Raw genomic sequence first — 27,155 nt, 5'->3', positions numbered from 1 at the left:
TTTAGCAGTAAGACTGTTTATTTACGAAGTTAGTTCAAGTTTTATCACCTTCCTTCTTCCAGATCTTCAGTATAGGCCATGTCAGTGAGAATTCCCCCCTCCCTGGATCACTGCAACTGCCAGTAATTTTGAAACATTTTCCACTGAAATTTCTCTCATTTTGTGTTTTACCTAGCACCTGGATTTGCAAGAATGGTGCTCAGAAATACTATGGCATTCTAGTCCCACACAGGTGACTATGTGATCGACCCACTCTCCTTTTCATTGTAGGGTCAGGGCCTTGGCAATTACACCCGCCCCCCCCCCCCCTAGTAACATACCCCACCTAATAAGGAAACGAATACTTAACAGCATTTTGCATGGACCAAGTGCTTTACACACATTGTCTAATAAATCCTCACAACAGACCTGTGAAGCAGGTGCTATGAGCCCCATTTTACAGATGGGGGAACTGAGGCAGAAAGCTTAATGATTTGTCCAAAACAGAGTCAGAGCTAAGATTAGGACTTGTGTCCAATGCCCACTCTTAGTTTGGTTACACCTGTCTGAGGTACTAAGATCATGGCTACTGGTTTTGATGTTCCAAAATACCATGCATCTTCTTTACAGCCTTCCAACAATATTTGCCAGCAGAAGTTTTGGAGGGATTTTTATACCAAGAAATGGAAGATTCAGGATGACTAACAAATAAGAAGGCAGGGGGAGGAAGAGGAGAGAGAAAGAAAAGCCATCCAGCCCGAGATTAATTCTCATTTAATTTTAGGAGAGCCAACAAGGAAAGGACACTCTCAAGAGCAGCATTTTTACCAAAGGTATGTAAAAAATGAAAAAACAGAACAAGACTGACTTGGAAACGTTTTAAGTCAACACTGTGTTTGCATTTCAAATTTCCACACAAATATTTTATTAAACTAAAACCAGTTATTCAGCCGCCATCCACAGAGGGTGGTTTAACCAACCAAGCACCCACCTCAGAACCTGTGGCAGTCAGGGACATTCCTGTCATTGGACTGCACCAATACCGACAGGATAATCTAGTCGGAGAGCTGGATTATAATGCAGTTCTGAGAGGCACAACGGCTCCAATCTAGTTGATCGTGTTTACTCCCCATGTTTCCTCTGTATCATAGGTACAGCATGAATTCACTGGGTTTTCCTAAAGACAGGTCCAGCATAGCAATAGCAAGAAAAAGGCGTATTGGATTCTAAAGTGTAAATGTCTTTTAAAAAGGTATCAAATCTTTTAAAGTAATTTGCCACTGAACTGATTACTTGGCGAACATGTAGGATTTCCAGTCTCAGTGAGAAGAGGATGCGTGCACACAGTGATGGCCCTAGGCTTAGCTGGCCCTGGTGCTAAATAAGATATGCAGGGGTGTTAGGCAGACAGCTGTAACCACTGCAGAGCTTTGGTTCTGGGAAAGCAGGGGGTCATGAGGATTAGATAATGGTGCTTGTCAATGAGGAACTAGGGAGGGTGAAAGTCCCAAAGTTAATTTTTTCATAGTGTGTATGGTTGAATGGAGAGGATAATGGTGGGTCAGAAACAAGGTGAAGTGGTAGGTGTATGCTGGGAGAAGGTGAAGTTGCAGGGACCCCAGTACAAGGCCCGTGCAGCCCACACTTGGTATGTGCCTATGGTCAGCCGTGCGAGTATATCAACCCAAGTTACTTAAGGTGCCTAGCACAGCAGCATCTTGAGACCCTCCCTGACCTTCCTTCCCTTCTCTCTCTCTCTTTGTGAAGCAAGGAGGGGAGAGACTGCTGCAAAGATGCATTTTGGTTTAACAAAATTGGCAACTTCACCTGGTAGAAGGAATACAAACTTCCAAGGTATGTTTTGTTTTGTTTAAATTAATGATAAATTAAAACTGGGAAGTTGATGCAATAAATACGTAAAATATTTCAAATAAAAAAAAGTTACAAGAGCCTCAATGGAATTCTATCTAACTTAACTACAGACTGATTCTTCACAGATCAAAAGAAGTCTCCAAAATCAGCTGCAGCTCCCCTCCTTGCTAACTGGGCTTGGTTAATAAGTGCATCACTTATCCTTTGGAATACTGTTAAGACAACAAAACGATACATAGCACAAGAAAAGAAGTCTACTCCTAAGTTTGTTTTTCATGCTGCCAAAGGGGTAGGAAGTAGCCATGGATGTAGGTCCATGTAGCAGTGTAGAGTGAGAGTGTCACAACACTGGAGAGAGACATCCATCAGCAGGACTTCCTAGACCTGATTGCAGAGCAGATGGGATGTTGGATTACAAGAAGAGTTTCTTGGGGTCTGTCGTAACAAGGGATATATTGCTGGAATTCTCTCGGCCAGTGATATAAGGTGAGCAGAAAGGGGCTAACCCTCTCGGACGCTGACCCGGGGCTCTGCTAGTGAACTGTGGATGATCCCAATAATTGACTCAACACCAGCTCCCTCCAAGAAGGTACGGTGATCCCCTTCAATGACATGGACAGATACTTTCCCCTCACAGACCTACACATGGCAAAAAGACAAAAGAAGAAAATTTTATATCCAGAATTCTAAAGCATTTTAGTTCCACATTCTTGCTGCCTTAGCTATAAGACATGAAAGCCTGAGACAGAAGAGTGAGGTTGAAGGTCTCCTGATTCTCACACCTGTTCCATTCTCTGTTCTGACTCTAAAACTTTTTCATTTAAATGCTTCAATGTATGCACTGTTGAGGGCAGGGCATAGGGGGCCAGCACCTCTACCTTGAGCCCCAGTAGAAGCGAATCCATTTTCCCCATCACAGCAAGGAATAAGCTGGTGTAGTTGGCTGGATTGGGAATGTAAACACTTTCAGAAAGATGGCAGTTTTAAAGGATAGTCTCTTGGTGGGTGGGAACACACCCAATGAACTTTCCTTAAGTGCATGATAAAAATCATATCACACAACACACGGTGGGAAGGGGAATAAATGAGAAGTTCCAAAAGGGAAGAGCATCTGGCTGTAACAAGTTTATTTTTATAGAAGATCTAGAAATTCTCTTCCCCTCCCTGCTGTCCTATATTATATCAAGGGGGAAGAATTTTAAAAAAATGAGTGCACAAAGGTTAAAAAGCACAGAGGTGTTTTAACTGGTCTCTGCTTCAACCCTGCCCCTACTAACTTGTTTGCAGACTAGTTGCTCTTCAGAGCACGGAGTGCATTTTGGGAACTATAGGAATTAATGGAAACAACTGTAGGTTGCTGTTAGGAACTGCTTCAAAATTGGAGTGAGACCTTCTCCTAGACCTCAGCCTCCTCTGAGGCTGACAGTGGCCTAGAACCATGCAGCCTCCTCTTCATGTTTTTTTCTGGGGACTCTTCAGTTCTCAGGAAGAGACAGTTGCATAATTATTGCCCCCGAAGGCAAACATCTTTTGGGGAGGGCAAGAATATGGCTTCCTGCCACTTTCTTCCTGCCCTCCAACTAGGAAAGTGCAGCTTCATAATTGGAGCTGTTCCTTAAACTAACCTCTGAGAGCTTGTAATCTCCACCCAGGCCTTCTTCATACTCGTTGTGGGTCTTTGCCCTCAGTAGCGTCACATTCCCATGATACTTAGACTCCGGCACATACTTGTCAGCAGCCTTCAGTTTGTAGTAAAAGGAAGCAGCAGCAAAACTGAGAGCTTCACGATTGATGTTTTTGTGGCTCAGCGTTATCAGATCCACAGCAGCTTTGACACGAGCTTCCAGGTTTTGCAGAGGCAGAAGAATCTCCAGCAACTGTAGATGGTAAAGAACAATTTATTGCTAAGTGAGGTGCAGCTACCAGCTTCTTCTTGTGTGCAAGAGACATTTTCCTGTAGCTATAAGTGGAGGAACATTACCTTATTGTATTCAGTGCCTGTGAACTGTTGAATGAAGGCACACAATGCTTCAGTCTCTGCCTCAGCCTCATTTCCTGGGGTCAGCTTGGCTCGGTAGCTCTGGAAGAGAGAAAGTGTCACTAATACAAAAAGGGAAGCTCTCTCTTGCTTGTTAGATAAGATACCATAGTACGGTGCTCTGTACTTGACAGCAAGTGACTGAAAAGCTTGGGAGAATCCGAACAGGACAACAAACCCAGAAACCATACAAAGAGAATACAGGTGATCACCACGTGGATGCTACTGGGAGACTGACCAATTGTCAAGATTTTGGGGTCCTTTAGAGAGCTTTACGCCAGCCAGAAGGGAGGATATCATAGAATAATCAAAAGTTGGAAGGGACCTCTGGAAATCATCTAGTCCAACCCGCTGCCCATAGCAGGACCAATCCCCAATTAAATCATCCCAGCCAGGGCTTTGTCAAGCCTGACCTTAAAAACTTCTAAGGAAGGGGATTCCACCACCTCCCTAGGTAACGCATTCCAGTGTTTCACCACCCTCCTAGTGAAAAAGTTTTTCTTAATATCCAACCTAAACCTCCCCCACTGCAATTTGAGACCATTACTCCTTGTCCTGTCATCTGCTATTACTGAGAATAGTCTAGATCCATCCTCTTTGGCTCCACCTTTCAGGTAGTTAAAAGCAGCTATCAAATCCCATCTCATTCTTCTCTTCCGTAGACTAAACAATCCCAATTCCCTCAGCCTCTCCTCATAAGTCACGTGTTCCAGACCCCTAATCATTTTTGTTGCCCTTCGCTGGACTCCCTCCAATTTCTCCACATCCTTCTTGTAGTGTGGGGCCCAAAACTGGACACAGACTCCAGATGAGGCCTCACCAATGTCGAATAGTGAGGGACGTGATCGTTCCCCTATCTGCTGGCAATACCCCTACTTATACACCCCAAAATGCCATTAGCCTTCTTGGCAACAAGGGCACACTGTTGACTCATATCCAGCTTCTTGTCCACTGTCACCCCTAGGTCCTTCTCCGCAGAACTGCTGCCTAGCCATTCGGTCCCTAGTCTGTAGCGGTGCATTGGATATGGGCGTGCTAGGAGGCCTAGCCAGGTTAGGACAAAGCCAAGTTAGGACCCTTGCTTTCAGCACAAGACCAAGTTAGGACCCTTGCTTTCAGCACAAGAACATGTTGGAGGCTTCAGAACCTTGAAACAAGCAGGCTAATTCAACCATTTATTATAGGATATCTGAATCAGCACTTGCATCCCAGTCCCACTCAGCTCATGGAGCACAGCTGCTGTTTTACAGTCATCTACACCTCCTTGCCAGCTATTTTTTTTTCCTGGAAGATGGGTCTGTCAATTTTTTAAAATGGCTCAAGTCACATGGAAGGCTCCCAAATCATGAGCATTGGTGAGACATAGGATGGTCTCCGAAGATTCCCCTGGAATCTCTTACCTTAGTGTATGCTGCCACATAGGAGTGGGACCCATCAAACAGGAAGAGGCTGTTGAGTGAATGGGAGGGGTTCTGCTGATCTTGCAGCTGGGAGCACATTTCAAAGGCTACACAGGCTCCAAAGGAGTATCCTGCAATGCGATAGGGTCCCTCAGGCTGCACCTGCTTTATACAGTCAATGTAATAGGCTGCCAGGTTCTGTATACTGTCCAGGGGAGCAGCTAGAAAGAGGAAGCAAATATGGGAGTTAAGAACAGGTTGAAATCAGAGTGAGAGATGAAGTTAGAAACACTCAGCTGCTTTTAAAAGTGTATTTCTATACAGATTATGACACGGGTTAAATCCATATTTCTGACCAAACTAGTAATTGTGCCCCAGGAGCATCAGTGATGAGCAGAGTCTTGTCCATCACTCTGGCATACGGCCCTCCCTGTGTGAGAACACACTTCCACATTTAAGCATCTTCTGTTTACACTGACATTTCTCTTTCCCATTTAACTGGGGATGTTTGTGACTTTTCTAAGTGGACTCAGTCATGGGTCACTGAAGCTTGGAGCTCTGCATGCAGAGGTCAGCAACTGAGCCCTCTATGCGATGGTGAAAGCTACCAAGTGAGGTTTAGAAAGTCAAGATGAATAAAGGATGCAGATACCTTTTGTGCACTGGAGTCCATAGCTGGGCATACTGAGTCTGGAGGCAAGTGTGTGGAAAACTGTGATGGATCCTTCGATGGGGTGAATGAGGAAAAGAGGGCGTTCTGTGCTCTGTACCTCATTGAGCCGGGTGATTGTTGGCCCTTCTGGATTCACCAGCAGGTTGTTCAAGTCCAATTCAGGGTGCTGAGCCTGGCCAACTTTCATCAGAAGGGATGGTTTCAGTTCTTTAAAGGAGAGCAGATCAGGAAAAGCCAGTTAGTGTCAGGATCAGATTAGTGGGACAGGCAGAACAGCCCACAGAGAAGTGGAGGCTTGTCTGGACTAGCCCTCTTGCTCACTAGATCATTAAATGGCAGTGAGTTTAATCCATATAGAAATTCAGGCTTGGTGCCTCAGAGGGGATGTTCTGCCAGTATCTTGAGGAAGGGGGACTCAGAAAGGACACTACCTCTTCCCCCACAAGCCTGGCTTTGGATTTTGCTGTTTCCTCTGAATTTCTGCCTTTGTCATTTCCCTGTCCAAACTGATACTGCTGCTAATGGCTAGTTCATGGTTCAGGCTATTTGACGCTAGCTCTCTGCACCTGCATTGCTGACGCGATCTAGGGACCACTGGAGAGCTGTCTGAGCTGTGCTGGAGATCAGGCAGCAGAGAAATGGAGATGGGAGACTAAATAAGCTTCTTTCTCCTGGCCTTGGGTCCTCAATTAAGGACTTTCCTGCCCCCCCAATAACTGGCTGGACCAATCCACTGGGGCAGCACAGCAATAAGTGGTAGTGCTATGCCCACTTGTTATTTACAATACTATCAGTTCACACCAGGCCCCATTCCATCACCTGTCACTAAGAGGCTCTCACCATTACTTATTGAAAGAGACAGCATGGGAGCCTGTTTATTATTTTAAAGGTATATGGACCCCCAACGGCTATTCTAGCAACCCTAGTCTCCCCCAAGGCCAAATTCAGATGACGTACCCTCTGCTGTTCTAGACTTGGAGGAAAGTTCTCGCAGTTTATTAATTGTAAGCAGCCGAATCTCTCTCATAGTCATGACAATATCGTAGTCCCTCTCCAGGGTCTGACGCACTTCCACTCCCATCAGGGAGTCCAAGCCTAGATCTGCCAAAGAGCTCTCAGCATTCAGACTGCTCACATCACGGACACCTGATGAAAAGAACCAGATGTTTGAAAAACAGACTGATGTCCTTCTACCTTTTGGACTGTTCCTGCAATTATTATTTAACATGGATATTATGATAATGCCCAAAGACCAAGCAAGAGTAGGATATCATTGTGCTAAGCACCATACAAAAAGAGAGCAGCAGATGATCCCTTCTCTGAAGAACTCAATCTAAATAGACAAGACAGACACAGGATAGGGGATGGGGTATAACACACCAGCAGAATGAATAATGTCATGGCAGCAAATGACATGTTGGTGCCACGATTTTTAATTATTATTAATTTGTAGGTTTACTTAAGAGGAGATCAGCTAAGTGGAAAGAAAAGGGAGAGGAAGAGTGGGTGAGGGGCAAGTGTGGAATGAAGCTGAGGTGAAGAAATGGTGAGGGAGGGGGAAGGATGGAGCAAACAGCCAATCAGCACAGGGCAGAAAAAATCCCATCAAAACCGTAGAAAGTCTTATGAATGTCCAAAGGACCTTAGGACCCTGCTCCTGCCCCTTCAACATCTTGCAGCAATTTCTCTTGTCCTTCTCCTCCTTTCCCCATTTAGCATCTTCCAGGGCTCCACCCTCTGTACCATGACTTTCTCTCTCAAACCTCGCTTCTTGGGTAGCCCCATCCACTTCCTTAGGTTCACCCATCATTACCTCTGGGCAAACTTTTCTCAAATGTACTTCACACTTTTGTCAAAGTTCTTATACCTTCATGGATAGTTCACAAAAATTTTGAGCAGAGGGTGGTAGTATTTGTTTATGGCAGCACCCATGATGTGCTAGGTGCCAAAAGAGATACCTCAGTTAAAACAAGTTAATTTTAATTAATTTAAGATAGAAAACAGAGCCAAAGCTAAACAGATTTTATGCTATTTTACAGACCACCAGAGAAACTAAAGCATTCATTAGAGGAACTCACCTCATACCTTGCCAGCATGTTGGTAAAATATCCTAGTCATTGCAGATGCAACACCCCTGTTCCCCAAATCATATCCTCACTGGCTCCCTACAACTTTCCCAAATCACCTCCAGTCCATCCCCCATATCTGGGTCACACCCTGGACCTGGTGTTTGGATTAGTTGTCAATTTACATAATAGTGCAAGCCACTATAGATCTATCAGTTCTTGCCAATAGCATCCAGTATCAAACACTGTGTTCCTGGGCAAGCTCACAGAAACAATAGCCAAAGGCCAACTTCAAGCTCATCTAATTGATGCTAATATCCTAGACCCAGCATAATCTGGATTCAAGCTAAGACATGGGACTGAAATCCATTAGTGGCACTGATGGATATCATTCCGCTGTCAATGGCCAGAGGGCAGACACCCATTCTAATCCTCCTGAATTTTTTTTTTTTTTTTTAAACACAACGTTCAACACCGCTGAGCATTCACAGATTCCAAGACTAGGATGCACCATTGGATCATGTAGTCTGACCTCTTTATAACATAGGCCAAAGAACTTTCCCAAAATCATGATGGAGAATCTATAACGAACCTTGGTAAATTCTAATGGTTAATTACTCTCACCACTGAAAATTTACACCTTATTTCTAGTCTGAAAATGTCTAGCTTTAACTTCCAGACAGTGGATTGTGTTAATTCTCTACTAGATTGAAGAGCCCATTATTAAATATTGTTCCCCATGTAGATACTTACTGATGGCTCAAGTCACCCCTTAACCTTCTCTTTGTTATGCTAGACTAAAAGAGCTTAATCTATTTATCATTATAAGGCAGGTTTTCTAATCCTTTAATTATGCTCATGGCTCTTCTCTGAACTCCTCTCCAATTTACCAACATTCTTCTTGAATTGTGGGCACCAGAACTGGATGCCATATTCCAGCAGTGGTCGCACCAGTGCCAAGTTCAGAGATAAAATAACCGTCCTACTCCTACTGGAAATTCCCATTTATGCACCTCAGGATCACATTAGCTCTTTTTATCCACAGCATGACACTGGCACCTCACATTTGGCTGACTACCCACTATGACTCCCATATCTTTTTCAGAATCACAGCTTCCCAGGATAAAGTCCCCCATCCTGTAAGTATGGTCGACAATTTTTGTTCCTAGATGTGTACATTTACATTTAGGCATATTAACATGTTTGTTTGCACACAGTGGGACTCCACAAGTATCAATTCTCTTTCCAGTTCTATTCAATATATATACATGCAGCCACTAAGTAAACTGGTCAGTCAACATGGACTCATGCCAGCAATGTGCAACTGGATACATATCTCTTATCCTTCACCACACGTGACAATACCTTACGAAATCAGCTCATGGATAAAAACAGCAGTTTGAAGGTGAATCTTATGCAACCATGCGTTGCATAAGAGAAACTGAAGATTTCCTGGACAGACTCAGGATATGCTTCTACAGATGCAACGTTCTGAAGATTCAGAGCAGGCTGCACTGGGGGGGACAGGAGGACGGTGAAGAAATCTGGCAACATGTGACCTCCAGAAGAAAGGGGTGCGTCCATGTACCAGCAACGCAGATACAGGTAAGTAACCGTTTTCATGTTCTCTCCACAGGTACTAATGCGGAGAGTGGACTAGATGATACATCTGAGGGAAGGGAACAGAAGGAGACTCCGCCGATTGGAAGGCATGAGATGCACTGTCCTAGGGATGGGGGTTCCACAACCACCGCTCCCAAGAGAACGAGGCAGGTGGTGGTGGTCGGGGACTCTCTCCTCAGGGGGACTGAGTCATCTATTTGCCCCCCCCAAACCGGGAAAATCAAGAAGTCTGCTGCTTGCCAGGAGCTAGGATTGACAATGTGATGGAGAGACTGCCGAGACTCATCAAGCCCTTGGATTGCTACCCCTTCCTGCTTCTCCACGTGGGCACCAATGATACTGCCAAGAATGACCTTGAGCGGATCACTGCAGACTACGTGGCTCTGGGATGAAGGATAAAGGAGTTTGAGGTGCAAGTGGACTTCTCATCCATCCTCCCCGTGGAAGGAAAAGGCCTGGGTAGACCCCGTCAAATCGTGGAAGTCAACGAATGGCTACGCAGGTAGTGTCGGAGAGAAGGCTTTGGATTCTCTGACCATAGGATGGTGTTCCAAGAAGGAGGAGTGCTAGGCAGAGACTGGCTCCACCTAACGAAGAGAGGGAAGAGCATCTTCCCAAGCAGGCTGGCTAACCTAGTGAGGAGGGCTTTAAACTAGGTTCACCAGGGGAAGGAGACCAAAGCCCTGAGGTAAGTGGGGAAGTGAGATACCGGGAGGAAGCACGAGCAGGAGCGCGCGAGAGGGGAGGGCTCCTGCCTCATACAGAGAAAGAGGGACGATCAGCGAGTTATCTCAAGTGCCTATACACAAATGCAAGAAGCTAATGTACTCAATGCTTTTTTTGCCTCTGTCTTCACTAACAAGGTCAGCTCCCAGACTGCTGCGCTGGGCATCACAAAATGGGGAAGAGATGGCCAGCCCTCTGTGGAGATAGAGGTGGTTAGGGACTATTTAGAAAAGCTGGACGTGCACAAGTCCATGGGGCCAGACGAGTTGCATCCGAGAGTGCTGAAGGAATTGGCGGCTGTGATTGCAGAGCCATTGGCCATTATCTTTGAAAACTCGTGGCGAACGGGGGAAGTCCCGGATGACTGGAAAAAGGCTAATGTAGTGCCAATCTTTAAAAAAGGGAAGAAGGAGGATCCTGGGAACTACAGGCCAGTCAGCCTCACCTCAGTCCCTGGAAAAATCATGGAGCAGGTCCTCAAAGAATCAATCCTGAAGCACTTGCATGAGAGGAAAGTGATCATAGAATCATAGAATATCAGGGTTGGAAGGGACCCCAGAAGGTCATCTAGTCCAACCCCCTGCTCGAAGCAGGACCAATTCCCAGTTAAATCATCCCAGCCAGGGCTTTGTCAAGCCTGACCTTAAAAACCTCTAAGGAAGGAGATTCTACCACCTCCCTAGGTAACGCATTCCAGTGTTTCACCACCCTCAGTGAAAAAGTTTTTCCTAATATCCAATCTAAACCTCCCCCACTGCAACTTGAGACCATTACTCCTCGTTCTGTCATCTGCTACCATTGAGAACAGTCTAGAGCCATCCTCTTTGGAACCCCCATTCAGGTAGTTGAAAGCAGCTAACAAATCCCCCCTCATTCTTCTCTTCTGCAGACTAAACAATCCCAGCTCCCTCAGCCTCTCCTCATAAGTCATGTGTTCTAGACCCCTAATCATTTTTGTTGCCCTTCGCTGGACTCTCTCTCCAATTTCTCCACATCCTTCTTGTAGTGTGGGGCCCAAAACTGGACACAGTACTCCAGATGAGGCCTCACCAATGTCGAATAGAGGGGGACGATCACGTCCCTCGATCTGCTCGCTATGCCCCTACTTATACATCCCAAAATGCCATTGGCCTTCTTGGCAACAAGGGCACACTGCTGACGCATATCCAGCTTCTCATCCACTGTCACCCCTAGGTCCTTTTCCGCAGAACTGCTGCCTAGCCATTCGGCCCCTAGTCTGTAGCGGTGCATTGGGTTCTTCCGTCCTAAGTGCAGGACCCTGCACTTATCCTTATTGAACCTCATCAGATTTCTTTTGGCCCAATCCTCCAATTTGTCTAGGTCCTTCTGTATCCTATCCCTCCCCTCCAGCGTATCTACCACTCCTCCCAGTTTAGTATCGTCCGCAAATTTGCTGAGAGTGCAATCTACACCATCCTCCAGATCATTTATGAAGATATTGAACAAAACCAGCCCCAGGACTGACCCCTGGGGCACTCCACTTGATACCAGCTGCCAACTGGTAACATGGAGCCATTGATCACTACCCGTTGAGCCCGACAATCTAGCCAGCTTTCTACCCACCTTATAGTGCATTCATCTAGCCCATACTTCCTTAACTTGCTGACAAGAATACTGTGGGAGACCGTGTCAAAAGCTTTGCTAAAGTCAAGAAACAATACATCCACTGCTTTCCCTTCATCCACAGAACCAGTAATCTCATCATAAAAGGCGATTAGATTAGTCAGGCATGACCTTCCCTTGGTGAATCCATGCTGGCTGTTCCTGTTCATCTGGAGTACTGTGTCCAGTTTTGGGCCCCACACTACAAGAAGGATGTGGATAAATTGGAGAGAGTCCAGCGAAGGGCAACAAAAATGATTAGGGGTCTAGAACACATGACTTATGAGGAGAGGCTGAGGGAACTGGGATTGTTTAGTCTGCAGAAGAGAAGAATGAGGGGGGATTTGATAGCTGCTTTCAACTACCTGAAAGGGGGTTCCAAAGAGGATGGCTCTAGACTGTTCTCAATGGTAGCAGATGACAGAACGAGGAGTAATGGTCTCAAGTTGCAGTGGGGGAGGTTTAGATTGGATATTAGGAAAAACTTTTTCACTATGAGGGTGGTGAAACACTGGAATGCGTTACCTAGGGAGGTGGTAGAATCTCCTTCCTTAGAGGTTTTTAAGGTCAGGCTTGACAAAGCCCTGGCTGGGATGATTTAACTGGGAATTGGTCCTGCTTTGAGCAGGGGGTTGGACTAGATGACCTTCTGGGGTCCCTTCCAACCCTGATATTCTATGATTCTAAGCCTGGGAAACAAGCAGGGAGAACTTGAAGTCCTGGCACAGTCCAGGAATTATGATGTGATTGGAATAACTCACATGACTGGAGTACTGTCATGGATGGATATAAACTGTTCAGGAAGGACAGGCAGGGCAGAAAAGGTGGGGGAGTTGCATTGTATGTAAGGGAGCAGTATGACTGCTCGTGAGCTCAAGTATGAAACTGCAGAAAAACCTGAGAGTCTCTGGATTAAGTTTAGAAGTGTGAGCAACAAGGGTGATGTCGTGGTAGGAGTCTGCTATAGACCACCGGACCAGGGGGATGAGGTGGACGAGGCTTTCTTCCAGCAACTCACGGAAGTTACTAGATCGCAGGCCCTGGTTCTCATAGGAGACTTCAATCACCCTGATATCTGCTGGGAGACCAATACAGCGGTGCACAGACAATCCAGGAAGTTTTTGGGAAGTGTAGGGGACAGTTTCCTGGTGCAAGTGCTGGAGGAACCAACTGGGGCAGAGCTCTTCTTGACCTGCTGCTCACAAACCGGGAAGAATTAGTAAGGGAAGCAAAAGTGGATGGGAACCTGGGAGGCAATGAACATGAGATGGTCGAGTTCAGGATCCTGACACAGGGAAGAAAGGAGAGCAGCAGAATATGGACCCTGGACTTCAGAAAAGCAGACTTTGACTCCCTCAGGGAACTGATGGGCAGGATCCCCTGGGAGAATAACATGAGGGGCAAAGGAGTCCAGGAGAGCTGGCTGTATTTTAAAGAATCCTTATTGAGGTTACAGGGACAAACCATCCCGATGTGTAGAAAGAATAGTAAATATGGCAGGCGACTAGCTTGGCTTAACAGTGAAATCCTTGCTGATCTTAAATACTAAAAAGAAGCTAACAAGAAGTGGAAGATTGGACAAATGACCAGGGAAGAGTATAAAAATATTGCTCGGGCATGCAGGAGTGAAATCAGGAAGGCCAAATCACACCTGAAGTTGCAGCTAGCAAAATGTTAAGAGTAACAAGAAGGGTTTCTTCAGGTATGTTAGCAACAAGAAGAAAGTCAAGGAAAGTGTGGGCCCCTTACTGAATGAGGGAGGCAACCTAGTGACAGAGGATGTGGAAAAAGCTAATGTACTCAATGCTTTTTTTGCCTCTGTCTTCACGAACAAGGTCAGCTCCCAGACTACTGCACTGGGCAGCACAGCATGGGGAGGAGGTGACCAGCCCTCTGTGGACAAAGAAGTGGTTTGGGACTATTTAGAAAAGCTGGACGAGCACAAGTCCATGGGGCCGGATGCGCTGCATCTGAGAGTGCTAAAGGAGTTGGCGGATGTGAGTGCAGGGCCATTGGCCATTATCTTTGAAAACTCATGGCGATCGGGGGAAGTCCCGGATGACTGGAAAAAGGCTAATGTAGTGCCCATCTTTAAAAAAGGGAAGGAGAATGATCCTGGGAACTACAGGCCAGTCAGCCACACCTCAGTCCCTGGAAAAATCATGGAGCAGGTCCTCAAGGAATCCATTTTGAAGCACTTAGAGGAGAGGAAAGTGATCAGGAACAGTCAGCATGGATTCACCAAGGGCAAGTCATGCCTGACTAATCTAATTGCCTTCTGTGACGAGATAACTGGCTCTGTGGATGAAGGGAAAGCAGTGGACGTGTTGTTCCTTGACTTTAGCAAAGCTTTTGACACGGTCTCCCACAGTGTTCTTGCCAGCAAGTTAAAGAAGTATGGGCTGAATGAATGGACTATAAGGTGGACAGAAAGCTGGCTAGAGTGTCGGGCTCAACAGGTAGTGATCAATGGCTCCATGTCTAGTTGGCAGCCGGTATCAAGTGGAGTGCCTCAAGGGTCGGTCCCTCGGCCGGTTTTGTTCAATATCTTTATTAATGATCTGGAGGATGGTGTGGATTGCACCCTCAGCAAGTTTGCAGATGACACTAAACTGGGAGGAGAGGTAGATACGCTGGAGAGTAGGGATAGGATACAGAGGGCCCTAGACAAATTGGAGGATTGGGCCAAAAGAAATCTGATGAGGTTCAACAAGTGCAGAGTGCTGCACTTAGGACGGAAGAATCCCATGCACCACTACAGACTAGAGACCGAATGGCTTGGCAGCAGTTCTGCAGAAAAGGACCTAGGGGTTACAGTGGACGAGAAGCTGGATATGAGTCAACAGTGTGCCTTTGTTCCAAGAAGGCCAATGGCATTTTGGGATGTATAAGTAGGGGCACTGCCAGCAGATCGAGGGACGTGATCGTTCCCCTCTATTTGACATTGGTGAGGCCTCATCTGGAGTACTCTGCTACTCTGAAATCTGGAGTACTGTGTCCAGTTTTGGGCCCCACACTATAAGAAGGATGTGGAAAAATTGGAAAATGTCCAGCAGAGGGCAACAAAAATGATTAGGGGACTGGAACACATGATTTATGAGGAGAGGCTGAGGGAACTCGGATTGTTTAGTCTGCAGAAGAGAAGAATGAGGGGGGATTTGATAGCTGCTTTTAACTACCTGAAAGGGGCTTCCAAAGAGGATGGATCTAGACTGTTCTCAGTGGTAGCTGATGACAGAACAAGGAATAATGGTCTCAAGTTGCAGTGGGGGAGGTTTAGGTTGGATATTAGGAAAAAACTTTTTCACTAGGAGGGTGGTGAAATACTGGAATGCGTTACCTAGGTGGTGGTGGAATCTCCTTCCTTAGAAGTTTTTAAGGTCAGGCTTTACAAAGCCCTGGCTGGGATGATTTATTTGGGGATGTCCTGCTTTGAGCAGGGGGTTGGACTAGATGACCTTCTGAGGTCCCTTCCAACCCTGATAATCTATGATTCTAATCCAAGCAAGCCAGAGGAAAAAAAAACTTTGAAGAGTTCATGGTCACCATTCAGTTTCTTTTGGTTAAAAAAGTCACCCCCCCACAATCATTGGGTCAATTCAGTGCGTAGTTTAGGAGTGCTCCTGGAATCCTAACAGATGCTACAGTTTTGCACAGCAGCATCTGCAAGTAATGGTTTCTACCACCTCCAGTTGGCTAGAGGACTCCATCCCATCCTGGTGGATGATGACCTTGCCTCTTTTATACCTACCTTTGTCAGCTCCTGTCTGGACTACAGCAATGCAATAACTGGATATGAAGCAGTGAACCCTTAGGAAACTCCAGTTAATAAAGAACACTAGCATGTCTTCTCAGAAACATGGGTTACCAGGAGTCCATCAGATCTTGTCCTCCACTCTCTACACTGACTTCCATATAATAAGTTTAAGGTCTCAGTGCTTATCTTCAAGGTGTTCAATAGCCTGGATCCGGCATACCTAAAAGTCTGCCTAAAGCTCCATAACCGTAGTTGTGGTGAAAAAACTCTACTCCTCAGGCACAGTGGAACTTTTGACTATAAGAATAAGCTCACCTGTGCAGGAGACAGAGCTTTCTCAGGGACCAGTCAGACTTGGGGAACAAACTCCTATAAGAGCTAAGGACCATCACAAACCTCACTCCCTTCCATTCCATGTGCAAGGCACACTTTTGACTTGCCTTCTGTAATACAAACAGAGCAGCATGGACATTTAAAAAAATATCCTACCAAAACACTACAGTGCACACAAAATTCTCCCCCTAAAGAGAGGATAAGAGAGATCGAATTGCTCAACGGAAGTTAGTCATATCACTTAATGCACTACTGGAAGGTGCTCAGTTACACCAATGAGGGCACCATAAGAACCTAGATAGAACAGTATGGACTAGAGGTTTTCCAAACAGATGTTCAAGGAGGGAGAGTTCCTGTCCTGAGGAGCTTGCAGTCCAAGAATGGACAGAAAGACAGGTAATCAGAGGTCAAGGAAAGGAGAACAGCAAGATTTTAGATTTAGTTGTAGACAATGCAGAAGAAATTACAAGTTAGACTGGGAGGAAGAGGAGTCCAACATCCCTGTCATAGTCCTTTATGGATGATGCTGGATGTAGCATATGCAAGAGAATTAGGAGCTTGGCATACAAAAGTGGAGTGGTAGAAGTACCATGTCAGATGGTGAGATCCAGGTTCCTTTGAGAGCCAGGAGGTGGAGGGAAGAGGAAAAAAGGTGGAGGGGATGGGTAAGACTGCTGGTGTACCGAGACCTCTGCCTATCATGCTGACCAGTACTGTCTTATTAATTCCTTATACACCCTTTCAGTCTGTTTGCATTCATTTATAGTCTCTTGCCTTATACTTAGTTTGTAAATTCTCAGGGGCAGGGACTGTTTTTTATTCTGTTTGTACAACACCTAGAACAATAGGGTCCTGGTCCATGACAGGGGCTCCTCAGCGCTACTACAATAATAAAAAGATGGAAAGACAGGACAGAAGAGGATGGAACAAGGCAGCACAGGGCAAATGTGATTGGCATCCTAACAAGATGATAAAGCAAAATAAATATTGAATCAACTAGTTATACAGATCATTAAGGATCAGTTAATGAAAAATCAGGATACAGAAAAACAAGGCATCAGAGAGTTAAAATGAAACACTGAACTCTAAATCTTGTTCCCCACTGCCAATCCCACCACCTCTTCCTCCAAATTCTGCATAATTATAACCTTGGTGTCATCTTCCCCTTGTGCATCTGGACTCTTGCTAATTCCTCCTACCACCCTAAATACTCTAACGTAAAACCTTTTCTTTGTCCCCATGGCTCAAACTGGTCTGATCTTCCTTCTCTCTGGCCTCCCCTGACTCAACTCCATTGGTCTCCCTTTCAGTCTGTCACAGAGATCCTCCTCTCCAACCATGTTCCCTCTCCCTTGAATTTTTGCACTAATGACTACTCTTTTGCATTTAGTTAAAGCTGCTCACCCTTAAGGCTTTTCAAAAACACTCCTCTCTATATGTCTGACCTCATTTCCTCCTACACCAAATCCTGCTCCCTGTGTTACTCCTGAGGGAATTCTGCACCAAAAAATTAAATACTCTGTGCCAAAAAAATATTAAATATTCTGGGCACAATATTTTAAAATTCTGCATATTTTATTTGTCAAAACACCACAATATAGTCACACCATTTTCAATTATTTGCTGACAAGTATTTTGAAATACGTTACCATTTTCAATCCTTTTGGTGTGATTATATTGTTATTGTGTTTGTGTTATTTTGACAATTAAAATATGCAGAACTTTGCAGAATTTTAATTTTTAAAATTTTTCGGTGCAGAATTCCCTCAAGAGTACCAGGGTACTGTGTGGTGCAATCTGCATATGGGTAGCTTGGTGGGGGGTCTGGGTGCAGGGGGGAATCTGGGTGCAGGGAGAATGGGAATCTGCAAGGGGGGGGGGTGAGGTGAAGGTGGTTAGTGCTCAGTGGGGGGAGGGTCAGGGTGCAGCTGGTTGGGGCTCAGTGGGGCGAGGATCCAGGTATGGGGGGCTCCTGATGCAGGTGATGAGGCTCAGTAGGGTAGAGGTTTGGGGGACTTGGTGGGGGGCTCCTGATGCAAAAAGGGCTTGGTGTGGGGTGTTCTAGGTGCCTGGTGGGGGGGGTGTCACTGGATAGGGAGCTGCTCCCTCTGTCTGCCCAACCCCTGTGCATTTGGACCCCCCGCACCATCCCCCCCCCCCGAGCCTCACCTGCCCACCCCCTGCAGTGCAGAGCTTCTTGCAGCCAGGGGAAGTTTCTGGGGCTTGATCTGACCCTGCCCCGGCTGCTCCGTGCAGGGAAGTGGGAACTTAGTCTCCGTCCTCCTCCCCACCACACCTCCAGTTGGGACTAATGTCCCTGGGTGGCCAGGGCATCCCCAGACCTCCCTCCCCCCCAATGATTTACCTCTCCCCCCGGCTGCCTGAATAGACATGTCTGAGTTGCTAAGAGGAAGCAAAGCGATTGGGGGGCGGAGGATATTTTTCTGCTGTGCTACAGTTGCACAGAATTTCCCCAAGAGTATCATGTTCCACCCACGCTTCTCTTCTAGCCTCTCCTTTTGTTGTCTTCATACATTCCCAACCCAATGCTTTCTTCCACAACTCCTGCACTACCTAGTGCAGCTTTCCAGTCACTTGTCAAATACTCACACTTCAAACCACTCCTAAAACCCCCCCCAAAAAAACAAAACAAACCACCACCTGTTCTGTGAGGTCAGCTCTGACCGCTGCCTGGGCGGCTAATGTATCGGCATGTATCTCAATATTGTGAAATCTTGGGATCTAAGGTCTAGCCTTCAATCTGTGCATTCTTTCCTATTGAGAATTCTGGGCACATGCACAGTGCTATAAAAATAGTGATACAAGCAGCACTCCCACGGCTGTAGAAGAAAGAGATACTTCTGAAGAGTCAATAGACACTCTTGGACCACAGCAAGCTGCACACCTGCACTCAATTTCCTACAGATAGTGGCTGGCACCAATATGTCCTATAGCAGATTCTAGAGTAAGATGCTTCTAGAATTCTGATCACAGAATATTTGTAATTATTAATGATCTGATTTACCCAGGATGTGGGCAACAGCCTCCACAAGGTCCCGCTGGCTGCTTCCCTCACTCTTCACTGAGACCTTCTCTGCCAGAACAAAACTAGACATGACAGGATGAGCCTGATTCAGGAAGCGGTCCAGAACCTCCAGGCATGAGCTGAGTCGCTGGGGAAGAGTTCCACCAACCACAGTGTCGTTACTGCCCATGGTCTCCAAGACAACACCCACATCACCAATGGCACCCCACTGCACAGCCAGGCCTGCAAAAGAAGACAGAAGAGAGAACACATTAAATGACTAACTGGAGCACATGGCAGCAGGAAGAGGGGAAAGCTAAAGAAAACAGAGCAGGTGTCTTCATTCACTTGAAAATCTGGGTGAAGGGTCAGAATCTGGGAGGAATGTGAGCAATTGTAGCAGAGACAAAGGAGGGACAGGAGGGAATATAGAGAGGAAAGTCTAATGAACATCATAAAAGTATGGGGAATAAAACAGGAAGAACCAGAAATTCCAGCGAACAACCACAGTTATGACATAATTGGCATTGCAGAGACCTGGTGGGATAATTCATGACTGGAATATTGATATAGAAGTATACAGTTTGTCCAGTAAGGATAGGCAGGGAAAAAAATAGGAGAACTTGTTGCCATGTATATCAAAGATAGATACACTTTCCTGGAGGTTGAAATAGAAGTGGGAGGTAGACCTGTTGAAAGCCTCTGGGTAAGGATAAAAGGGGTAAAAAGCAAAGATGATGTCATGACAGGGGTCTATTATAGAATGTCTAACCAGGAAGAAGAGGCGGATAAGGCTTAACAAACAAACAAAAACAAAACAAGAAATCATCCAAAGCACAGGACTTGATGGTGGGGGTGGGGACTTCAACTACGCAGATATCTGCTGGGAAAAGAATACAGAAAGGCACATATTGTCCAACAAGCTATTGGAATTCATTGGAGACAACTTTTTTATTGCAGAGGGTGGAGAAAGCAATTGGGGGGGGAAGAGGCTGTTCTAGATTTGATTCTGACAAATTCTGGTTTAGAATTTGAAGGCAGCTTGGGTGAAAGTGATCATGAAATAAGAGCTCATGATTTTAATGAATGGTAGGAGGAGGAAAAAAAAGCAAAAGACAGGGTTTCTTCAGGTATGTTAGCAACAAGAAGAAAGTCAAGGAAAGTGTGGGCCCCTTACTGAATGAGGGAGGCAACCTAGTGACAGAGGATGTGGAAAAAGCTAACGTACTCAATGCTTTTTTTGCCTCTGTCTTCACAAACAAGGTCAGCTCCCAGACTACTGCACTGGGCAGCACAGCATGGGGAGGAGGTGACCAGCCCTCTGTGGAGAAAGAAGTGGTTCGGGACTATTTAGAAAAGCTGGACGAGCACTAGTCCATGGGGCCGGATGCGCTGCATCTGAGAGTGCTAAAGGAGTTGGCGGATGTGATTGCAGAGCCATTGGCCATTATCTTCGAAAACTCATGGCGATCGGGGGAGGTCCCGGATGACTGGAAAAAGGCTAACGTAGTGCCCATCTTTAAAAAAGGGAAGAAGGAGGATCCTGGGAACTACAGGACAGTCAGCCACACCTCAGTCCCTGGAAAAATCATGGAGCAGGTCCTCAAGGAATCCATTCTGAAGCACTTAGAGGAGAAGAAAGTGATCAGGAACAGTCAGCATGGATTCACCAAGGGCAAGTCATGCCTGACTAATCTAATTGCCTTCTATGACGAGATAATTGGCTCTGTGGATGAGGGGAAAGCAGTGGACGTGTTGTTCCTTGACTTTAGCAAAGCTTTTGACACGGTCTCCCACAGTATTCTTGCCAGCAAGTTAAAGAAGTATGGGCTGGATGAATGGACTATAAGGTGGATAGAAAGCTGGCTAGATTGTTGGGCTCAACAGATAGTGATCAATGGCTCCATGTCTAGTTGGCAGCCGGTATCAAGTGGAGTGCCCCAAAGGTCGGTCCTTGGGCAGGTTTTGTTCAATATCTTCATAAATGATCTGGAGGATTGTGTGCATTGCACCCTCAGCAAGTTTGCAGATGACACTAAACTGGGAGGAGAGATAGATACGCTGGAGAGTAGGGATAGGATACGGAGGGCCCTGGACAATTTAGAGGATTGGGCCAAAATAAATCTGATGAGGTTCAACAAGGACAAGTGCAGAGTGCTGCACTTAGGAGGGAAGAACCCCATGCACCGCTACAGACTAGGGACCAAATGGCTCGGCAGCAGTTCTTCAGAAAAGGACCTAAGGGTTACAGTGGACGAGAAGCTAGCTATGAGTCAACAGTGTGCCCTTGTTGCCAAGAAGGCCAATGGCATTTTGGGATGTATAAGTAGGGGCACTGCCAGCAGATCGAGGGACGTGATCGTTTCCCTCTATTCGACATTGGTGAGGCCTCATCTGGAGTACTGTGTCCAGTTTTGGGCCCCACACTACAAGGAGGATGTGGAAAAACTGGAAAACGTCCAGCGGAGGGCAACAAAAATTATTAGGGGACTGGAACACATGGTTTATGAGGAGAGGCTGAGGGTACTGGGATTGTTTAGTCTACGGAAGAGAAGAATGAGGGGGAATTTGATAGCTGCTTTCAACTACCTGAAAGAGGGTTCCAAAGAGGATGGATCTAGACTGTTCTCAGTGGTAGCAGATGACAGAACAAGGAGTAATGGTCTCAAGTTGCAGTGGGGGTGGTTTAGGTTGGATATTAGGAAAAATTTTTTCACTAGGAGGGTGGTGAAACACTGGAATGTGTTACCTAGGGAGGTGGTGGAATCTCCTTCCTTAGAAGTTTTTAAGGTCAGGCTTGACAAAGCCCTGGCTGGGATGATTTAGTTGGGGATGGTCCTGCTTTGAGCAGGGGGTTGGACTAGATGACCTCCTGAGGTCCCTTCCAATCCTGATATTCTATGACAATGGACTTCAAGAAGGCAGACTTTACCAAACTCAGAGAATTGGTAGGTGACATTATTGAGGGCACAAGAACAAACTATTCCAATGCGTAGGAAAGAGAAATTATGGTAAGAGACCACCCTGACTTAAACTGGAGATCTTCAACAACCTGAAACTCAAATAAGAGTCATACAAGAAGTGGAAGCAAAGTCAGATTACAAAGGAGATATATATATAGATATATATATATCTATATAAACAAAAACACCACACACAACCATGAAGAGACCATTAGAAAGGCCAGGGCACAAAATGAGATTAAACTAGCTAGGGACATAAAGCGTAACAAGGAAATATTTTACAAATACATTAGAAGCAAGAGGGAGATGAGGACAAGGCAGGTCCATTCCTCAATGAGGAAGGAAAATCAGTTTAACTTGGGAATCAGAAAAGATAATGGTGCAAAAATAAAATAAAATAAAAATAAAATAAAAAAATTAATTTGTAAGCACCTAGAAGATAAGGTGAAAAGTAACAGTCAACATGAATTTGTCATCAAGAACAAATCATATCAAACCAACCTAATATCCTTCTCTGACAACCCTTGTGCATAGGGGGAAATCAGTAGATGTGGTATTTCTCAACTTTAGTAAGGCTTTTGATACTGTATTACATGATCTTCTCATAAACAAACTAGGGAAAGATAGCCTAGATGAACCTGCTTTAAGGTCCAGCGTAGTTATAAATGGTTCACAGTCAAGCTGTAAGGGCATACTAAGTGCGTCCCAAAAGTATCTGTCCTGTATCTGGTTCTATTCAATATCTTGATCAATGATTTAGATAATGGCATAGAAAGTATGCTTATAAACTCTCTGGATGATACCAAGCTGGGAGGAGTTGCAAGTGCTTTGGAGGACAGGATTAAAATTCAAAATGATTGACAAAATGGGAAAATGGACTGAAAGAAATAGGATGAAATTCAATATGGGCAATGTACTACACTTAGGAAGGAATAATCAATTGCACAGAAGATAAAAAGGGAAAATGACTGACTAAGAAATAGTACTGTGAAAAGGGATCGGGGAGTTATTGTGGATCACAAACTAAATATTAGTCAACAATGTAATACTGTAGGAAAAAAGTGAACATAATTCTGGGATGTATTAACAGGAGTGTTGTAGGCCAGACACAAAAAGTAATTCTTCCACTCTACTCCGCATTCATCGGGCCTCAGATGGAGTACTGTGTCCAGTTCTGGTACCAGACTTTGGGAAATATGTAGACAAACTGGAGAAAGTCCAGAGTAGAGTAACAAAACTGATTAAAGGTCTAGAAAACATGATCTATGATAAAAAAGATTTAAAAATTTGGGTTGGTTTAGTCTGGAGAAGAAAAGACTGAAGAGGGATATGAGAACAGTCTTCAAGTACTGGGCTTCAATTGCAGCAAGGGAGATTTAACTGTAACAGCAGTTAAGCACTGGAACAAATTACATAGTGAGGTTACAGAATCCCTAACATTGGAGGTTTTTAAGAACAGGTTAGACAAACACCTTTCAGGAATGGTGCGGATAATATTTAATCCTGTCTCAGTGCAGGGGATAGGTCTAGATCAGGGGTGGGCAAACTTTTTGGCCCGCGGGCCACATCGGGGTTGCAAAACTATATGGATCGTGACCGTGATCGTCCCCCTCTATTTGACATTGGTGAGGCCTCATCTGGAGTACTGTGTCCAGTTTTGGGCCCCACACTACAAGAAGGATGTGGATAAATTGGAGAGAGAGTCCAGCGAAGGGCAACAAAAATGATTAGGGGTCTGGAACACATGACTTATGAGGAGAGGCTGAGGGAACTGGGATTGTTTAGTCTGCAGAAGAGAAGAATGAGGGGGGATTTGATAGCTGCTTTCAACTACCTGAGAGGTGGTTCCAGAGAGGATGGTTCTAGACTATTCTCAGTGGTAGAAGAGGACAGGACAAGGAGTAATGGTCTCAAGTTGCAGTGGGTTGGATATTAGGAAAAACTTTTTCACTAGGAGGGTGGTGAAACACTGGAATGCGTTACCTAGGGAGGTGGTGGAATCTCCTTCCTTAGAAGTTTTTAAGGTCAGGCTTGACAAAGCCCTGGCTGGGATGATTTAGTTGGGGATCGGTCCTGCTTTGAGCAGGGGGTTGGACTAGATGACCTCCTGAGGTCCCTTCCAACCCTGATATTCTATGATTCTATGGAGGGCCGGGTAGGGAAGGCTGTGCTCCCCAAACAGCCTGGCCCCCATCCCCTATCTGCCCCATTCCCACTTCCCACCCCCTGACTGCTGCCCTCAGAATTCCTGAACCATCCAACCCCCCCTGCTCCTTGTCCCCGATCTTCCCCCCAGAACCCCCGCCCCTAACTGCCCACCTGGGACCCCACCCCCTATCCAACCTCCCCTTCTCTCTGTCCCGACCCCTATCCACACCCCCGCGCCGACAGGCCCCCCGGGACTCCCATGCCCTATCCAGCACCCCCTGTTACCTGACCACGCCCTCTCCCCCTGAATCTCCACCCCATCCAACCGCCCCCTGCCTGTCCCCAGGGACCCCCTGCCCTCTTACCATGCCAGAGCCAGGCTCACTGCCTGGCAGGAGCAGCAGGCCAGAGCACTGGCGGCGCGGCACAGCAGGCTGAGGCTGTGGGGGAGGGGCCAGGGACGAGCCTCCCCGGCTGGGAGCTCAGGGACCAGGCAGGACCGTCCCGTGGGCCGGATGTGGCCCGCAGGCCGTAGTTTGCCCACCTCTGGTCTAGATGACCTATCAAAGACCCTTCCAGTCCTATGTTTCTAGGATTCTATGCTGATTGACAATCCACAGAGTACAAAGAGTGTGTGCATGAGCCAGAGAACGAGGGGGGAAGGAGCTCTGAGCATTCACATTTGCTCCAGAGAAGTGCATGAGATATCTTATTTTCTTCTGGTTGTTGATGGAGTGGGCATTATCTGTAGAAGAGGCCCTGCAATGTTACCTGGCAGCCCATCATGCCGTCGCTGCTCACAGATGCGCTCCATAGTAGAGTTGGCAAAACCATAGTTACTCTGCCCAACATTTCCTCTTCCACAGCTTATAGAGGAGAAAGCAACAAAATAGTCCAAGTCTGGACACTTTTCACGACTCACCCTATGAATGGAATAGAAAAAATTATATTAAATTAACAACTTGTTTTAAAAGGATTGTTCCCCTCTCGTGACAGTAACAAGTTGAGACCTTTCTGAATGTTATTGGCCTCTGGCCCCATTCAAGCACCCCACATTTATTCCTCCTATGACACCTACCAGTCCAGATGAAGGGTGCCTGCAAACTTGGGTTTGCTGACATCATGGAAGAATTCTGGAGACTGATTCTCTAGCATGGCATCTTTAAGGACCTGCAGGAGACAGAAGAAGTAACATCAATATCTCTCCGGTCTCTGCTCAGGTTGAGTCTAACCCTGCTGCAATTTCAACCTCAAAAATATGCACAAGCAGATTCTACATTAAGTTCTGGAACAAAAGATCCAGCCAAGATCTCCCAGAAATGTGTTCTGAATGTTGCTCTGTACAGAGATGCTGGAGAGGCACAGAAAGGTAATACCACGTAAGTTTTACACGTTTAAGCTGAAATATTACTAAGAACAAGAGAATCTCTTAGCTGAAGATGGTAAGGCCCTACCAGCCTCAACAAAAAGGCTTCATGTTGTCCTGGTCTCTCCAGGACTCCTACTGTGATGGTCTTCCTTAACTAGAAAGTGCAGGATAGGCCTTTTTTCGGCCCCAAGGGTCACTAGGAGCTGAACATACGGTCTCTGTAGTGCAACTACCCGAGGGAAACAAGACCCAGACTGAGGAAGTGAAAGAACAACAACTTCATGTTATCAAGCCTATTCCAGCCAACTGCACTTTGAAAGACAGAAAGGTTGCCTGAGCTGTCCTCCTGTTGACTTGGCCCTGTATGATCAATGCAGAAAGCACTTTTGCAGCTGTTCTGTCCTTTCTGAGTTCCAAGCATTTTTGTCACTCACCATCGCCAAATTGAAGATGCCCCCAACTGGTCCAAGCTGTAAAGCTTTTTCTATCAAGTGCTGCGTTCCTTCTAAAGTCCCAACATCACTGGTGGACACCAGGACCTGGACGCCCATCTCCTTCCACTCTCTGACTCGTTTAGCTTGATAACCTGCAAAAAAAAAAAAAAAAAAAAAAAAAAAAAGGCTAGTTTGAGATTCATCATTCCAGACACACTAGGCCAGAGGTCGGCAAACTACGGCCCATGGGCCACATCCAGCCCACAGGACCATTCTGCCTGGCCCTTGAGCTCCCTGCAGGGGAGGCTAGCCCCTGGCCCCGCCCCTGCTGTCTCCCCTCCCCCGCAGCCTCAGCTTGCTATGCTGCCAGCTCTCTGGGCGGCGCGGCTGCGAGCTCCTGCCAGGCGGCGCGGCTGCCAGTCCTACTGCTGAGCGACATGGTAAGGGGGAAAGGAGTGGGGGGGTTGGATAAGGGACAGGGGATCCCTGGGGCAGTCAGGGGACAGGGAGCGGTTGGATAGGTGTGGGAGTCCCGGGGGGCCTGCCAGGGGACGGGGGTGTGGATAGGTGTCAGGGCAGTCAGGGGACAGGGAGCATGGGGGAGGTTGGATAGGAGGTGGGGTCCCGGAGGGGCGGTTAGTGGAGGGGGGGGTCCCAGGAGGGGGTGGTCAGGGGACAAGGAGCAGGGGGCTTTGGATGGGTCAGGGATTCTGAGGGGGGCAATAGGGGGCAGGGGCCAGGCTGTTTGGGGAGGTACAGCCTTCCCTTCCCAGCCTTCCATACAGTTTTGGAACCCCGATGTGGCCCTCAGGCCAAAAAAGGTTTGCCCACCTCTGCTCTATGCCCTGGTGAAGCTCTGCTTCCTGCACTTCTCAGGTCATACTTACCCTGTCTAAGACAAACAGGAGCATTTAAACTAAAGCATTAGAACTCTGTCTTATGGTTGCAGACTGATTCAGTGTTCACTAACGGTTAGACAGACGACAGATTCAGCGTTCTTTTCCCCAACTGCCATCAGTTCACAGTGTGATCCAAGACATGTAACTTGGTGCTCCTGTATCCCTATCTTTAAGATGAAGACAATACTCCCTCTTCTAAATGCTGAGCATATTGGATGGAGATGCTA

The 27,155-nt window shown here is 46.3% G+C and overlaps 1 protein-coding gene across 1 annotated transcript in view; it reads right to left on the bottom strand.

Moving 5' to 3' along the window:
- FASN (fatty acid synthase) overlaps window positions 1–27,155 on the bottom strand; it is a 230,353-nt gene continuing 203,198 nt past the window's right edge. The window contains 10 exon segments of the mRNA XM_084646886.1: window positions 1–2,490; window positions 3,477–3,728; window positions 3,833–3,931; window positions 5,290–5,510; window positions 5,942–6,169; window positions 6,920–7,108; window positions 19,116–19,358; window positions 24,998–25,149; window positions 25,305–25,396; window positions 26,030–26,181. Of these exon segments, the coding sequence (XP_084503012.1) occupies window positions 2,353–2,490; window positions 3,477–3,728; window positions 3,833–3,931; window positions 5,290–5,510; window positions 5,942–6,169; window positions 6,920–7,108; window positions 19,116–19,358; window positions 24,998–25,149; window positions 25,305–25,396; window positions 26,030–26,181 (1,766 nt within the window). The 3' untranslated portion in view covers window positions 1–2,352.

The sequence above is a fragment of the Lepidochelys olivacea genome, assembly GCF_965140295.1.
Source record: "Lepidochelys olivacea isolate rLepOli2 genome assembly, chromosome: 14".
NCBI classification, from domain to species: Eukaryota; Metazoa; Chordata; order Testudines; family Cheloniidae; genus Lepidochelys; species Lepidochelys olivacea.
Note: the sequence above shows the minus strand (reverse complement) of the source record. Positions and strands in the feature narration are given on the sequence as shown.